Consider the following 18,389-nt stretch of genomic DNA (forward strand, 5'->3'; position numbering starts at 1 on the left):
GGTCTCTTGCAGGGATCAATGCAGAGCGGTGATGCACCTGATTCTCATTTGGAAGTAGAAAATAAGGTATCGTACTTTATATTCTATCTGGCCCTTAGATAAGATAAAACAGGAGCTAGCCGTGCGCCTCGGGGAAAAGAACTGCACTTTGCTGCAGTCGACATCGCGGCACTCCAGACACCACGTTCTCGTGCGACAAGGGCAAGGCACAAGTGATGTGCACGTGCAGTGCAGTGCGAGAGGTTTACCAGGGCAGAGGTGTATTCAAACGTTAGACCCACCGCACCGCCGCCCTTGCGAGGCGCCGCCCTGGCCTGGAGGCCCCCTTGTCGTGCCCACCCCACGAGTGCGAGTCTACCCACCTGCTCTGTGAATTATAGTGTGATACCTCTAACCGTTATTCAGCTTTTCGTCCGTTATGGAATTCGGTTAACAACACGCATCCTCGTGATCCTGTCCTCTTCATTACCAACGTTAGGTCTGTCGTGCTCAAATAAATTTACTCTAGTGTCTAGCTTCCATCATCGACACATCACATGCCACGCACATGTCATTGGCCATTGCAATTGTTTTCATCTGCTTAAATTTATATTTCCTCTGTCTAAAGCTAGATTGGATGGGTAAAGATGATGATGATGACGATGATGATGATGATGAAGGGTAGGACTAGGATTCTAATATTTAGTTGGGGCCTAATTTCTATCAAATTTTTACTGGAGTTGGGGTTAAAAAGCCAAAGTTTGAAGTCGAAGTCCAAGAAGATGTATCAACCTCTGTTCATGAGACAAAAGCTCTTTTTCTTTTGATTGTTTTCTGCCTCCTTCATTCAGTCCTGAAGATTATTGCAGCAAGTGCAATAATTTCATGCAATGAACGAACTTTTTCCTTTAAACGTGCCATGGTTGCCGAACGGCGACCTTAGTCCTGACGTGCCATGGCCGCCGATCGGCAACTAAGAAGAGCAAGAAAAACATTGGTCATTTAAGTTCTTGTGGTACCATAATACATTACACCAAGAAACGGCCACTGATATGTACTGGTAGCTGATTAGCATAGCCATCGTTTCCACTAAAAATATGAGTATACTTACATAGGGAAATTTTGAGTAACAATACATGTTTTTTCAGCTAGATCAAAATTCTCATTGATAAACCACAGTTGTGTATGCTACTGAATCTGCGTGTGTTGTCTATGCATTGTTCTGCGTGGGTGCTCTCCTCCTGCAGGAGCGGCTTTCATTTTGTCCCTCAAAGAGGGTCAAGCTTTCGTTCGTCTGTCAAGTCTTTCATCCTTTTGTCTTGGTGAACTTCACTACTCGTCCCCATGCTAGCACATGTACAGTGGATGGAAAGTAGACCTGTAAACAAAAGGCCTGCCGATTTCAATAGCACAGACAAAAGAAGGATTATTAGGTGCTTCCTTCTGAAGTGGACAAAAGACACTATTCCAGGACCCGGGATTTACTTTAGTTTCAAATACAAGATCTGGGACTAAAGGACTCAGATTTGGGAATGAATTACCAAGGCAGAAAAAGAAATTGAAAAGACAAATTGAACTGCCAATATCTTTGGAATTATACAACTCTAGAAGACAAATTTGTTATCATTTGAAAGAGGAAACGTAGCTCTAAAACTTTCTCGCAGAGTTAAGGGAGCATTCTATTGAAGAAAAATCACGACTGACTATTTCTTTACATACTACACAAAAATTTATTTTTTAATGATATTGATTATTTCTGCAATATTTTAGGTTCAGATAGATATTACAGCAAATTGACTACATGACATGAAAGACCAATTATTTCTTGATAAATTTGTTGTGTAGAACTTAATTCAAAACAGTCAATAGTTTCAAAGATATGGCAGATTTAAATTACATTGTCAATCCAGTTCACAAACTTTCTGGCGTTGGGTCAAAACGTCTGGCACATTAAGAGTTAAACAAGGGTAATTCAATCAAAACTTGTGTTAAGGTCAGTGCAGGTGTGATAAACTGTCTGATCATGATATCTTCACCTTATTTTCAAAAATTGTGAGTGTGACAAGCTGTATTTCTGTGTCAATGACTTCAACAACAAAAAAACAAAAAAACACCAAACAGACAAAACAAAACTGATGATAAAACTCCAAGCATGTAGGAAATCTTCAAGAATCTTCAAGATAGAAAGAGGCAGAATAAACACAAGAAGAAGAAGAAACCATCATGAGGACATTGTTATTTTATGTTAATTTCAGTGGAATTTCTGTCGGTCTGTGTGTGTACTTGATTTTTATGCAGTTCAACATCTCCTATCCAGCCTCCCTTTATCTGGATCTCTCCTTTTAAGTTTTATCTGGAAGCAATCTCGCTGTGATTTTGTTTTTTCAATGTAATTAGGTGATACGCTATCAGCGTATCACCTATTGTGATTGTCAAAATCTCTCTTTATTTTTTTTTTATTCTTCTTTCTTTCTGGACAATTTTGTGTCGTCAATATCTCAACAATGACATTACGGAATGACATGAAATTTTCAGTCAACATGTCTCATAACAATATCTAGCCACAATAAGGTTTTCATGACAGTAACATATCTATGACGTCATTTAGGCGCCATTTTGTGATTTTCGGACCTTGTCACATGATCGATCATAACTTCATAACTAGATGTAATTTCTGCGTCATTTTCGGTGGACATAAAGTTCAGGTCACGCTCTATCTTACTTTTTAACGCTAGTTACCCAGGTCTTCATTACGCGCGCGTAAGAGCGCGTCAAAATTTTAAAAGGCTCAAAACGACTTCCCAATGGGAAATCTCGAAGTTTCAGACAATTTTAAGCGTTTCAAACATTTTCTCGCGTGCGCGTCCGTCCGCGCAATTTCGCGCGCAGAGGGCGTAACCAACATGAAAATGCAATTTTTTTGACTGATTTGGATTCCTGATACTTTGAGTAACAATATCCACTGATTTCCGATCTATGTTGACCTATAACAAAGGAATGCGCTGGCGTCAAAGTTGAAATTTCGTGTGCGCGTCTATGTGGAAATATAGCGAAAAACATGTCTTTGTTTATTTCGCAATAGCTCTTTAAAAAGTCCGTTGACCCTATGTTTTTATTGCATATTACAAAAGCATATGAATTGGAAATAACGTTTCAAGTATCAATATTTCCCGAAATACATTATGACGTCATCATATCATCATCTGAAATCAAAAAAGTGGAATTAATTTTTTTGAGGTACTTCTTTCTAACATTCATTTGCTCGTATCTCTGTTGTTTAAGCTCAATATTATCCCAAATTCAGATATGTTGTACTTTAAACATTTGCCTTTCATGGTTTTGAAATTTGATGACGTTATCATACTTTAAATTGTGATTAAAAGTAAAGATGTAAAATCGGACAAGTTTACGTGTTATGTCTATGGGAAGTGATTTTTTTTAAAACCATCCATTGACTTGACAACGTTTAAGCAACTTTATCTCAGCTGATTTTGCTTCATTTCCTCTGAAATTTAAGTATGTTGTAGCTGAGACAATAAGCTGCAGTTATCATGCATTTTGTTCTTTGAAATCTTCTCATGAGGTTGACAATTTTGCAGTTTAAAACTGAAAATGAGAATGGAATGTGGACGAATCGATTCCTGATTCATCTTTCACATACATAAGTTTACGTTCCTCATATTTTCTCGTCGAGACGTATGGCCGAGTGGTTAAAGGCGCCGTCTCAGAGACGTGAGGTTGCACTCGTGCAGGTTCGAACCCCACAAGATCACGAAACAAAATACCTAGCTATTTTACTTTTTTTTTCTTCAATGGTGTATTACACATTCGTCCATGTAGAAATTACGTTCGTATATAAACGCACCTATACACACACACACACACACACACACACACACACAATATCCCTCTGTTTTGTGTTGGAGACCACATTGCTTCGACTGCTGCAGAATGTTGCATCCTGACTCTGTCAAATAGTATGTAATGACGACAACGGAGGTGTTGTACTTTGAGCAATTGTCTTTCAAGTCCATGTCATTGTTTTGTACTTTGATGACGTCATCACACTGAAAATTGTGATTAAAGGCAAGGTATCAAAATCAGCCGATTATAGGTTTTATGTCTGCGGGACGTATTTTTCCGAAATTGCCAGAAATGGCACAGCGACCTCAGTCGTTACAAGGCCGCATTTCCTTCTAGCAATGCAATACATGTTCACGCGGCCACAATTGTTGAGTGGGCATTGACTTTTTCCCCCTGTAATATCTATACATTTTTTTTTCGGCCTTACCGTTTCCGTGGATGTCCCGTGGCCGAGTGGTTAGAGAAACCGTTTTGCATGCACGCTCAATATAACTTCAAGGTGCCTATATCACATTCTTTTCTTTGTCGATCACAGATGACCGACATCTGATGACCCCAGGCGTATCACCTAACTCGTCAGTGTGACGAGTTTCATGTCTCGTTAACAGTTAGATCTAAAGTTACAGGGAAAAGGGGAATTTTCCAAGCAACACAGGAAAAGGGGATTTCAAACTCAAAATGTCTACACAAACTCACTTGAGTTACTTACACAGCACAACATACAGTACACATTCACTTCAAATTTTTCTCTACTGGTAGATTCTAAATAACATGCATTTAGACACTACGTACCCCAAAATTCTACACTGATAGCAAAGAGTTTTATTGTAGGCACCCTGCCTACAAGTACAGTTGGTTACATGTGGCTACCAGACAGCTGCGTGTATTGAACATTGAGTCACTCGTCTGGCAAATTCTGAATGCGGATTAGGCAGCAGTACTAGTCATTTTTTGTGAGCTTTTTTTTTTTTTTCTATTTGTTTGCCCCTTCCATGATAGACTCAGTTAAATTCTATGCGGATTATATCTGCATTTGTTTGGTTGTAAATCAGAGCTAGACATACATGCACAGCGTCTGGTTGGGCTGAACTAGACAAGTAATCCACACCGTACATCTACTGTATACGCCGAATATTTCGCGAGTTTTTCTCGTGAATTTCGCGAGTCAGCTGCTATTCGCGAAATAAAAGACGCGCGAAAATATTGACTCTGATCTTGAGGTGAATATGACGTACGCGTGTACACTTCTCCGTTCAGTACAGGCCTCCACAATCGCGAATTTAACCGCTCACGACATCGTCGGGAATTCTCGATACGCGAAAATTTAGACTCGCGAAATATATGGCGCATACAGTATACTGCTTTTATCCACATAATATCCACATCACAACCAGACTGAGTTTTTGAATGCAATTTTTTCCCAGGAAGCAGTCAAAAGGTGACCTTTCCCCCGTACCATCATCAGAGGGGCATTCACCAAGCAGTTGCCATGACAATTACTGTACTTCTTTTTTATAGGGGCTACAAATGTAGCTTGTAAAAAAAAAAAAAAAATAAAAAATAAATAAATAAATAAATAAATGATAATGTGTAGGCCCTACCCATATCATATTCAGGTTTGATGAATGCAATTTTTATGGAATTGTCCGCAGTACAGTAATGGAGATGCATTTGTGAAAGAGGTATGAGTATACAGTGTTGTGTGTGGGTTTTTTTTTTTTTTTGTTTTTTTTTCTAAAACTCTTTTGGGTCATTTTCCTATCTATGTAGATATGTAATTGGAACTGAAAAACACCTTCTTTCAGTGACTGGAATGGTGGGATTCCTTAGTTTGTTGCCATGGAAACTGCTGCAGAATGGATGTACATCAAGGAAGGAAATGCATCTGTTGTTATAGAGCACAAAACAGTGAGTAAATTGTTACGCTGTGCATCATTCATACTCACAATTTTAAAATGTGATGAACTATGAATCTTGATTTAATTCTCGAGGGAAAATATGACTTGTACGCACAGGTTTTAGTAATATTGAGCCAGTGGCAGACTCAAATATAGATTTGATGTACTGTATGCTACATTAGGTTAAATGATGCTGTAACTGAGCAGAAATGGGTTTCCGTTATCTGTTTTCCAAGATTGTAAATGTGTGTGTAATTGATATCTCAACTGCAATAATTCACATAGAAGAATTTGTTGTAAAAGTCATTTTGTAGGGTTTTAATTTCTTGTTATTTGTGAGTCGCATAATATTTCCAACATAATCAACAAAAGGAAATGTTGCCTTGTAAAAGGAATATGATGTTTAATCTCAATTGCCAGCTGCATGATTTGTCAATGTGCAATGTGTAATACCACTCAAATCTGTTCGTGTGAAGAGATACATTGTAAATAGTACATTGCGTCTATATGCATATTGTATGATATTTTCTCATTTACTGTTCCAACAGAAACACATCATTTACCAGCTTTGGAAATGTGAGGCCAAGAGATCTACTGAAAAGGTACAGCTGTACATTTACTGTATTATGATGAACAGGCTTTGATTGAATGTGCACATATTACTAAACAACTCTGGTTAATGAAAGTGAGCAAAAAAGAAAAAAAATGGAATTCGCCCCCGATGGAATCCCATGTATTGAGCTGTAGAATATGCATTGCAAGTGCAAAGACTACAGGTGTGAATTGACAAAATAAAACCCTTTAAAGATAACATGTTTATATGTTTGTTGTGTTGCACTCTATTGGACTCCTATTGGATTGTATGCATCCGGACATCTATGCAATTATATGCGTAGTTCAGGATTTTCATCATTCCGCAGAAAATCCTCATCAAACTAAAAGTTACAATGTGCTTGTGAACAAGGTAATGTGTACACCTATCAGGCAAAGTAACCCTGAATGCAATATTTGTTTACAGCATTGTTTTTGCAGTATTTCCATTTTGAGGAATTTGTGTGATCTTGCATGCAGAAAGAAGAGAAATCAAATGTATGGATAATTACAGTCTTGGGTATCCGGTCCATAAAATTGAGTTTCCAGAGAAAGTCTGGTGTGTTTATGGATGTAGGACTTTCTGCTTGAATCCCCCCCCCCCCCATTCTTTTATGCCCTGTTGTTATTTCACCCCTTCCCAATCCTTCATCTTTCTCTTGTTCTAATCTTTTTTATGCTGCCTCCCTATTCATCTTTAGATCCTTCACAGATTAGAGTTGCCCTCCAATCATGGGTCCTTGGGAACAATACCAACCCACTTCTGCCTTTTGTCTGTTCACCCAGCTACCTGTTAATCCCCCTTCCTTTAATTGTTTGGCTTTACCTTTGACTTCTAACCTGCCCCTTTTGTGTTTATTGTTCTGTGTCACTAGCCCTCCTCACACTGTGCCTGTTGTGTGTAGTCAATATTGTGTGTCTGTTTTACCCTGAATGTTTGTAATTTTGCCTCTTGTGAAGATACTGCTAGAATCTAAACCTTGACAGGCCCTTTTTAACTCCATTTGACTCCACTTGCTAGTCAACATTGGATGAGCAGCTTTCAGCAGTAAGCTTTTGCTACGCTTATGAAATATAAGCATAATTCGTTTAATTTTGCTCTTACGCAGCAGTCACCTCAGACATCGCGGGAGAGTGAGTGTCGTTCCAAGATTAATTTCATCAGCCTGGTGCTCAAGCCACTTCTGGGCCAATTTGCCAACATACCTGTGAGTGAGGCATCAAAATGATGCCCTGTTGCATTACTTCTTGACATGCTATACTCTCTTAATGTTTGCTGAACACTTCTTTTTATTGCTCAATTTAAGATGTTCTCAGATTTCATTGAACTAAATTTGTGTTTATTCAAAAAAACTTAGTCTGCCCCATGACTGGGTACTTGATCGATTACACTATCAGAAGGATCAAATCATTACCTTTATATTTCGTGTACATAGAAATTTTTCCTCTATACTCAGTTGTAGTATTTGATGAATATGGGGGTTTTGTTTTGTTTACTGAATCATGCGATAACATACTTTGTTATACAAATGATGCACAGGATAGAGTGTGTTAGTGAAGGTGCGGCGCGCTCGAGAGTATTGACAATGGTGCGACATGCACGAGGCGCAGCCGAGTGCATGTTTGCAACCGTTGTCAATACTCGAGAGTGCGCCGCACCTTCACTAACGCCACGAAATAATCCTGTGCATCATTTGTTTTATAAAATGGGTCGAAAACTAACAGCATTATTCACGTACCTTTGTGGGTTAATACCAGTCAGCTACATGTAGCGCTCACTCAAAAGTCAAGATGTCCGAAGATGTTCGTTCCAAACATTTACGCACGTCGCACTCGGAAATCCCGCATATAAGTACTGTACGTACGTATAAGAGTATACGTACGCCACGTGTTATGCACAAGAAAGGCCGCCGGCTGTTGTGGCAGCCCGCGGCCCGAACTAAAAGTTGTTTACAGGATTGACAGCGCGTATAGTAGCGCGTGACGCACTTGTAACAACTGATTGAGTGCGCACTGCTAGTGTAAACATTGTGACGTACGTGAGGCCAGGGAGGTGGAAGAGAGACTCTTCTTAGTGCATTTACTAAGAAATTAATGCACGCACACGTGACTCATTTCAGCGCTTCCAATTGGCTACATTCTTGAACCCATTTTATAATCTTTTTTATTAAACTAATTCAGATTACGAGAAACAAGTAAAAGAACATACTCTACATTGCACATGGTATTCTTTTGACAGCTATAAGGTTTTGATGACCAGAGCTTTTCTTTTCTGATGGTCAATAATTTAAATGCTTTTTGTAAACATGTATTTTTCTTCAGCAATTTTTTCCAGTGACTGAAGAGTTTGTGAAGTGCATTAGCCAAGCATTTGAAAAGGAGCGACCAACCAAACGAAGACACAAGATCATTGACCCACATCAGAGATTTGTCGTCAGCCAACCAAATTTCTGCTTCTTACATGGGCCAAGAGCATGTGGACAAGGGCCAACTATAACCATTGAAATCAAGGTATGTTTCACACACAAGCCAGCATGTTCCTGTTTAATAAAGTAATTCTAAAGGAGGTAATTCTAAAGTGGCAAAGAAGGCAAATCAGAGAATGTACTTTCTAAGGAAACTCAGGGAATTCCGAGTAGATAACACCATTCTTGTACTGTTTTACCAATGTCTGATACAGAGTGTCATAACTTTCAATCTGCTTTGTTATGGGGGAAATTTGACAAATGAAAATCAGAAGAAGTTTGAACGAGTCAGGAAAGTGGCGCAACGAATTACTCGGTCAGAATTGCCCACTTTTATTATGTTGTATGAAAAGCAAGTTTTTATGAAGATTTACAGAATTATGCAAGATTTGACACACCCAATGCATGATATCTTCAGATATAACCGATCTGGTATTTGAATAATTGTTCCTAAAACTCAGTGATGTAGATTTAGACAATCATTTGTTCCAAATGCTACTTAAGTATACATATGTTTAACAACTCTCTGAAATGTTAGGATAAGTTTGGATGATTTTGTCCCAAAGTTATTTGTATATGTTTAAATTTTAGGAAAGTGGCGCAACGAACTACTTGGTCAGAATTGCCCACTTTTTGATGTTGTAGTATGGAAAGCAGGTTTTTATGAAGATTCACAGAATTATGCATGGTTTGACATACCCAATGCAGTACAGTATATGTTCTCATGTGATAAGCATGAAGTATTATGTGGGATACTAGTAGTGTATCAGCTCTTCTTTTTTGACGAAGCTTGATTAGGGGGCGCTTAATCACCTGCGTTGCTACGCAATATACATTCCGGACATTTTACGAATGCGGCACAGTTTTTATGTTGGGGCACGCACGTGCCCTTGGAATCAGTACAGTGCAATACATGGTGTACTCAGCGCCTTGATCACTGCCTCCTGGGCGTGGCGCGCATTATAATTAAGGGTTTAGGGTCTGTTGATAATACTCTTGCTGCCTTACTATTGGCCGACGCTGCACAGGACTGGTAAAGGGAATGCAGAGTGGGAGGAGTTTATTTTGGGTGTGCCGCCTGCCCTTCACGGCTTTCTCTGTGTAAACTTGAGCAGGGCAGCGCTATGTGCTGTGCTGTGCTGTGCTGTGCTGTGCTGTGCTGTGCTGTTTGGTGCTGGCCAAGCACCTAGGCGGATGCCATCGTAGTTGGTAGTTTGGACATAGGGTGTCGGAGGAAGACAATGGTGATTTTAGTGTATGTTTGTTACTACATGTCTCGTATAACTCACAGGTTTGTGTACGATTTATTTTTTTGAAGGGTAGTCTTGTGTCAAGGGTTTTTCTCTTGTTAAATGTTGGTGTATTTTCATTTTTGGGGTTTTTTTATTGGCCAGGTGCTTTTTAATGCCCCCCTCCTCATCTCCACCAGTCAATACCTGCCAGTTTTCTTCTTCTCCTAACTTCTCTCTATGACATGATCTTTTTCCCTTTCAACTACTTTTCATCATAACTTGCAGGGGAGATGGGAGGGATGGGGAGGGGGACAAGAAGTTAAACAGGAACTGAGGAAGTGTGCAACTAGGGTCTGGTAGGGTATTTTTAGACAGCTTACGTGTGTGTGCAGGTGTGTGAGTGAGTGTATGCGGGTATTCATGTGTGTGTGAGCAGGAGATGACACCTCCCTGATGTTGCGAGTGTGCACATGTGTATGTGTAACTTCATGCGGGAGTTTGTGTATATTCTTTTATATAAATTACAGAGATTTTTATTTAAATCATTCAAGACACTGTCCGTTCAATGCTTTTGTTTGCCTGTTTGTATACCATTATTATAATACGTGCAATATATGTTGTCTGCTCCTTTTCCTTTGTTATGCCAGTGGAAGACGAATTACTGTATTTTTAACAGACAATAAAGTTCCTTGTATCCTTGTATCCTTGTATCCTTGTATCCTTGTGCCTTGTATTTCAACACAGCTTCTTTAAGCACAAAATACATGTAGTATGTACTGCAAGTTTGGACATGTGTGATGCCTTTTATTACAAGAGATTTTGTGCTTATCAAGTTACGAAAATCTGTGGGCAAGGGTAATTATTGATGGCTATTTGAAACTATGTGCTGCCATGAATATTGTATGTATTATGCTGCCATGTTAAGAATTCCATTTACCTATAAGATATGTACATGCACGTACACTATGTATCTTGCGCCTTCTCACTATTATGTTCGATGCAGCCCAAACGTGGATTCCTAACAGCCACTGCCTGTGAATGCAAGAAAGATGTATGCTTGTTTTGCATGCAGCAGGTTCTTAAGGTTAGTCCTGTCAATTCTTCCATCCCTTAACTCACTGTGTGTGCTGTGGTGCAAACCACATTTTTCTTAGACCGCAACACTTGAGTGCTTTTAGAAAACATTCTGTTTTTTAAAGCTGTGTTACTATTCGCAGAAGAGATTATGCTAGAAATGCAATACAGCAAAGCTATTGAGAAAATTGTTGGCTTACCTGTGATAGCACATATATGGTTCATGACAAAGCTATGTCTGTAACACTTTCATAACCCTACACAACTCCTTTATTCTTCAGCATTCATACAACATTATCTTGTGCAGTATTACACTTTCCCAAGGTACATGTACATTGTGTATGCTGAGGAGTATCATTTTGGCCATATAATTCTATCATCACAGAAGATTTTGGCTGTTTTATGATGCCTTATAGTCTACCAACTAGCTTGATTTTGTCCACTCCACTGAAGTACATACATTGTAATTACATTTATGTTGTCTTGTGACAGATGATGACAAGTGTCCACTCTTTATTGTTTTTATCTTGCATTTTGGACAGCAAAGGGATGGAGATTGGGACTACACTAGCAAGTACTGTCCAATAGATCTGTTCTCGGGGTGAGTGAAGGTCGCAGGAACCAGTATTTCCATTTATGTGTAAGAGTAATTTTATCCAGAAATGTATCTATTTAGCATTGCTGGATACATTTGTTAGATTGAATATAACAGACCTAATGTATTTTACTTGTGCCTTGTCTAAGATATGAAACCATTATTTGAGATGCGAGGAGAAATAGACTCAGAGTGGACTTAAATTGTACTATAAAAGTGGCAATTTTTCGCCTTTTCGCTGACCGGAAAACAAGCACAAAAATAATGACACACAGATATTTTTGCGTGATATGCAGCTGTATATTCCGGTATTAAATGTTTTGATTTCACGGAATTAAAAAACAAGGAAACTTCATAATTTCCGCCTGAGTGTGAAAAATTTCTTGTGCGAAAATACCTGCTATTGCAGTGTATGTTGCGCATGTTCATTGATGAGTTATTTGCGGTATTTTAATAGTTTATGATCATGGCTTGTTCTGTGTTTGTGTGTTGAGGTGTATGATTACAAAAAGTAACATTGTCTTGTGTAGTGTACATGAGGCAATATTTCATCCATTGATTATCAGATTTTACATCATCAGTAATTGAAATTGTAATTGAAAATTTGAATCCCAATTGCTTATGATTTTTTCCTGGCCCACCCTGTGCATTAGAGACCATCGGAGAATGAGGCATGCCTTAGAAGGTCTGTTTGAAACACCACAAAACAACCTTGTTGTCTTCAAGGTAAGCCCTTTCAAACTTTGTCAAAAGTTAAATGTGACACTGCTATGCAATAGAATGATGGACAGAAATGTCGATCTAGCCTAATGTGTAATTGCAGTGAATGTTCATCCAGAGTTGCTTTAATCCAGTTATGTCTGGATTCTCTATTACCTTTACAGCGGTAATTTAATTGTACATGGTAATACATTCTTGGGTTTGGCTATGATTTGTTCACTTTAAGATGCTGACATCATAGTGTTGTAGATGCCGATTCATCCTTGTGGCTAAAAAGTTTAGATAACTTGTTTGATCTGGTCAGCTGGACTTGCAAAGATGGAGGCATCCACATGGCCTCTTCACCTCACATCAGTTATTGCCCTCCTGTCAGACTGGGCTTGAGAAGCCCATTTTACAAGTTGAGGAACTCCTCTCTCTTTTGTTTTTCAAATGAGTTCTGTTTACTAGATTGAACAGGTTATTGAAGATAATGGTATCCTAATGCTCATCAGCTAGGTATAGACAGACAAACTGGCATTTCAGTGCATTTTGTTTTCTTTCTCTGTCTCTAGTAAATGTATGTCAAAACAAAGTGTGAATTGTAGGGAATGATGTTTGTGCATAATCATATGAGAGTTTTGAGTGGACTGCTGATATGTGAAACATGCACTTTCTAAGAGATGCCAACATTTGTTTGACAAGGTTTTGCATGTGCTTTGGATTCAACTTGTTGGTACACTTGTCAGGACACTTGCATTATTAAAGAGGTGGTATGATATTGGTTGGGGTGCGAATTCAGCTTGTAACTTTTTTGTGAGATACTTAGAAGCCACTTTGTAACATGTTAACAGAGCATACAATTCTAAGAGGAATTCAAAGTTTATTGATGAATATTAGTTTTGAAATGGCTGAGAAAAGCCATCCTAATTAAAGGTGGTTCCCACCTGTTATTGGGATCGCTTTATTTTGAATATCTCAGCCATTTCAAAACCATTTTTTCCAAATCAATTTGGAATTTCTCTTAAAATTATATGCTCTTTTATATTTCATGAAATATTTCTCATTATCTCAAGAAAAAAATCATCAAAAACATTGGAAACCTGGGGGTTGTTTCATCAACGTTTGTCAGCGCTGACAACTGTCAGAGCTGACAATGTCAGCAAAATCCTTGGTTTGGATTGGCTGAGATGCTCTGGTCACTGACTGTTACTATGGTGATTGAAGTCGTCAGTGCAGACAAACGTTGATGAAACACCCCCCTGAAGTCCCATCTCAACTAAAACTGTACCATCCCATTAACCACCACCTCTCTGGACACAGGACAGCAGGTTAATCTACCCAGGGCAAGGTACTTCTCTGCCATGCGAGAAAGAACGGGGAGATCTGATGGACACCATCCACTCCTGGCTGGGAACCAAAGATTCCATGCGAGGCCCCAGTGACCATTTTTCAACTAGGTGAGCTTATTAACCAGCTTCCAAGGAGAGAGGTCACTTGTCAAGTCAAAATGAATCCTTACTAGACTTCTTCAAGTTCCTTCGTATCTATGGGAAATGGTTATCTTTCCAGACATCCTGATAAGCAAGTGAGAATGTAATGTGTGCAACATTCATAGCTGTTTAATGTGTATTGGAGCATAATAGTCACAGTTTGGTGTTTTTGTTTTTGTTTTTTTTCAAAACTGTTGAAGTTAGATAATACATTTTTTCTCTGTGTTGGTGTCAGTAGATTGATTGGAACTCATCACCCCCCCCCCCCAAAAAAAAAAAAAAAAAAAAATTACACTTTTCTTCCTTGTTACACACAAGAAATCTATACATCTTCAAATGAGAACCAAAAGGGTGCTTTGGTATTTTATTATATGAGCATAAATGAAAATGAAACAATCAATATTCATGAAATAAATTTTATTTAATCGAAAGTGTTTATATTTATAAGTGTTGTTCTAAATATTGGGTCAAATAGCATCTTGTGGTTTTGATTTTTAATATTTTACTGAAAATTAAAATGTATTATAATTGAAACCATAATGTAGAGGAAATTTAGCTCTGCAGTATGTTACCAATGAATAAATAACCCCCCAAACTGCGATAACAACCTTCTGGTTCTGAGCCGATGACATGCAGTTTAACAATTTTGAGTCCGAGGTGTTAATAAAGGAGTGATGATGATTTGCAGCATGGAATTGTTATCAAGGGTAGAGCCAAGAGAATCAAGATAGATGAGTGAAGGAGGAGGAAGGAGGCAAAAGGGGTTGTGTATCGCAATGGACTCCCATTACAACAAAGTCCTCAGGACATACATTTTTATTTCATTATATCAAAATTTGTCAAAACCGAACAAATAAACAATAAAGAACATAGAGGGGATAACGTTGCAGCCTGAATTTTTTAATTCGTTGTAACTGGAATTTCATTATAACCATGTTCGATGTAACAAGAGTGCACTGTACATAAAGGAGACAGCCATGGTATTTGTTTTCTCCCCTCAACCAGTGCTTCCATTCAAGGTCTCATAAGTCTTCTTATCACGGTTCTCTGTAAACCAGACAATAACCCAAGCCAGCTGGACAAGTCTCGACTATCATGGACAGCGTGTTCGGCATCAAGTCTTGATTCTTCTGGTAAGAACAGGCTTAGATTCAGTATGACCATTTTGATTTCACTTTGATGCGACGAAATATATCAAATCTTTAAATACTTTTTCAAAGGAGTACATCAAAAAATCTACACAAGGCAAAATTTGGGCACAACTAGGCAGTTCATGGCTAAGATACTAACCTGGTCTCAATATCCCTGTTTTGGTACATTAAAGTTCTGCAGACTGTTAGATTTCTCAGTGATGTGTATTATAAACACATTTGTTTTAATATTACATTTTAAGATTTCATGCTAGCAACCATGTATGTTATAATTTAGTCTAACCACAAAAGTTTATGCTTCAAATCATATACGAATTACGTATATCTTTCTAGTCATTCTCGCACTTTGAATATTGAACAAGAGGTTGCTAAGATATACAAATTTCTGTTTTGAATATTAGGTAGCACTGGGATACCATGGATTGGGAAGGCTGACCCAGCTTGGGATATATTTGAGAATCACCGTAATGATTTGTGCACAGCTTTGATACTGATTTCTATGTAAATATACACATAGCTGCAGAATCTCAATTGGAGTTGACTGTTACAAATGAGTATTAGCTTCAAAGCACTCATTCGCTGACTGTTGCTATGCATGGTTTTCAAATGGGCAGCAAGTGAATGCGACCACCCATGAATTCCCACGCTACCAGGTCTTCATTCCCAATAACCTTAGTTTGCTTTGTTTGTAGGTTGAAAGTCTGTGAGTTCATGTCAATGCATTGTTTGGTGTCACATGACTTGTATTTCCCTCACACCATAATGACAGACCCAGATCAGTCTGATGAGAACAAGCTTCCAAAGGGGTGTGTTCTCCATCGCATCCTTACTACCCAGCATCTCAACTCTTACGGCATCAAGTTCATCCATCAGGTCTACCAGAGGTACCGTACGCACCTCACCAAACATCCGCAAGATAGGTGAGTCTCGTATGTCACAATGCATGGAATGGATATCACCGATAGTAGCCATGTCTGTTGTCTCCTTGTAGTAGTAATTATCTAAATGATCTCAATCAATTACTCTCCAAAGAAGACATGTCTTTGCCATTATGTTACAAAAAGAAAAAAAAAAACAGCTTCAAGGTTGTTTGATCTGTTGCTAGACAGTGGTTTCAAGCCAAAATCGTTGTTCCATGCATATACAAGGAGCTATCTCTTTCTTTGCTTGCAGGTATGTACGAGCTTTAATGATCACCTATTTACCTTTATTTGATTTCATTCAAGAAAAAGCTGTGCTGTAAGGTGGTTTCCATGTGATATAGAACTGCATTCGGATATTATTTGAATACTGTGGAATGCTGTAGACTGTGCTCTTTCAACTGGTTTATCATATGAGCCCCCACATCAAAAACTAACAGGCAATGAAGAAACAAGCTGCAGACTATTTTGCTGTTGACTTCTTTTTTTCTTGTTTATGTATACTAATCATATCTATGAATTTTCTGTCACATACTGAGAGCTTGAAAGGAATTTTTCTACTGATGTTGTGACTGAAAGGAATGATAATCACCCCTCTGTTCCCCCAGGGAGAGATTTTCCATTGATGGTCCTCACGACTCGGACTACTTGGGCACCGACTTACCACTGCTGTTCAGCGACGCCGAGGTACCTAATCTTCCCATGGAGATGTGTGTCACCCTCCTGCGGAGGTACATGGTGTCCAGGACTGTCCTGGACTGCTCCATCATGGTCACCTTCCAACCACTCCTAGACTTCAACTCAGAGTAAGTCAAGCATGTGTGGTCATTCGAAAGTGAGGAAACTTACTTGAAGGGATGGTATAGTTTTTGTTGAGATGGGGCTTCAAGATTCCAACTTTCTTGTGAGATAATAAGACACCTCGTATGAAATGTGAAAGAACATACAATTTTAAGAGGAATTCAAAGTTTATTTGATGAGAATAGGTTTTGAAATGACTTGAGTTATCCAAAAACGAAGAGGTCATGATAAAAGGTTGAACTCACCTTTTAACAGAACCACTTTGATTTACTTTGTCAAATCAGATTTTCATCAAGTAAACTTGGAATTCCTCTTGAATTGTATACTCTTCATAAGTGGTTTCTTATTATCGTGCAAAAAGTTAAAATGTGAATTCCCTCTGCCACCAAAACTATACCATTCCTTTACACTTTGGTTGTAAGAATTTGCTTTTAGTAAATTATATTCTTTTAACCTTTGTGTGCCCATGCACGAAGCTTATCGTGACAAGCCTGTTAAGCAGTATTCATTAATCTGTCTAAACGTGACATAGCTGTAGATTAGCAAGCCCACTTTGGTGTAGCAATGTGCATTAATCCAAAGGGAAGTCCATGGGATGCAGTGAGGGATTCGGGAGATTAAGTCTTCATTGACAATTTATTTCCAGACATCTGTTCCAGTTGGCAAAGAAAGCACTCCAGCACACGTATCAGTTGGGGAAATGAAGCAGCGAAATGATGAATCTTATATTTCACTGACAGTGCATTCTTTTTCACACTGTGTTGAAGCCAATTTCCTCAGTGATTACTCCTCATCAGTGGTTCCATGTGATGTCATAATGAGTTTGTCACATTTTGGAATTATTAGTGGAAAAGTAAATGGGTTTATGCCAGGTTCAAGTGTGTGCGTGTGTGTCACACACAAAACACACTGCTATTGCTTCTGACTACCCGAGCATTGAGAATTAAGGGTTTCTGGGATGAACACTGTACTAGAGCTTTCTATAGCTCAGTCGGTAGAGCACCGGTCTAGCAATCCGGAGGTCTCGGGTTTGACTCCCGATGGAATCCCATTTTCTTTGCTCACTTTTCCACTAATGATTTATATTCTTTCTGGTCAGTTTATTCTGTCTGGTCAGTTTATTCTGTCTTTATTTGTTACATTTTGGAATTGTTACAAGGTTTGGCATCGCAGAATCCAGAGACAAAGTTTCTGTGGTCATGGGAAACTTAGCCATTTTCATATTTTCAACTGTGTTATCATTCCACTCGCTTTATTTTCTTAATCACCAGAAAGAGCCCCGTGGACTTTCATTTTTAGATATTTTCTGTCATTTTATCCAGCGAAATATGTCCAATCACGATGATGCAAGGCATCATGAGAGATTCATATAGAAAAAAAAAGCCCAAATACTGATAATTTCTTATAAGCTGTCAAATATCACAGCTGCTTTTCACATTTGAATGTGACATTTTTGTCTCTGCAGCACCAGCCAAGATGACGTTATATGCCTGGGGGACGAGAAGTTTCTCTACTCGTGCAATCTCATCGATCTGAGCCCCAAGTCGTCAAGCAAGATCCCCCACTACTACAAGCAGGATGAACTCATTAGGGAGACGTACAAGAAGAGGTGACAGCTGTTTAGTGC

The 18,389-nt window shown here is 38.7% G+C and overlaps 1 protein-coding gene across 1 annotated transcript; it reads left to right on the forward strand.

Annotated features, from left to right (window-relative positions):
• The first annotated feature begins 5 nt into the window (after positions 1-5).
• Positions 6-18,375, forward strand: LOC140246363 (inositol-pentakisphosphate 2-kinase-like). Its single transcript, XM_072325834.1, has 14 exons — positions 6-66; positions 5,649-5,751; positions 6,290-6,343; positions 7,442-7,540; positions 8,655-8,843; positions 11,033-11,113; positions 11,646-11,704; positions 12,352-12,424; positions 13,474-13,524; positions 13,721-13,857; positions 14,896-15,023; positions 15,811-15,961; positions 16,570-16,767; positions 18,234-18,375. The coding sequence occupies exons 2-14, from the start codon at positions 5,683-5,685 to the stop codon at positions 18,373-18,375; spliced, it is 1,431 nt and encodes a 476-aa protein (XP_072181935.1). The 5' UTR covers positions 6-66; positions 5,649-5,682.
• The last annotated feature ends 14 nt before the right edge of the window (positions 18,376-18,389 follow it).

This window comes from Diadema setosum, chromosome 2 (genome assembly GCF_964275005.1).
Source record: "Diadema setosum chromosome 2, eeDiaSeto1, whole genome shotgun sequence".
NCBI classification, from domain to species: Eukaryota; Metazoa; Echinodermata; class Echinoidea; order Diadematoida; family Diadematidae; genus Diadema; species Diadema setosum.

What these genes read in the sequence shown, in the direction of transcription:
- LOC140246363 (XM_072325834.1), top strand. Translation starts at nt 5,683, where the DNA reads ATGGAAACTGCTGCAGAATGGATGTACATCAAGGAAGGAAATGCATCT. An exon ending in TTGTTATAGAGCACAAAACA is followed by an intron (nt 5,752 to 6,289) that starts GTGAGTAAATTG and finishes CTGTTCCAACAG; the next exon opens with AAACACATCATTTACCAGCT. An exon ending in GCCAATTTGCCAACATACCT is followed by an intron (nt 7,541 to 8,654) that starts GTGAGTGAGGCA and finishes ATTTTTCTTCAG; the next exon opens with CAATTTTTTCCAGTGACTGA.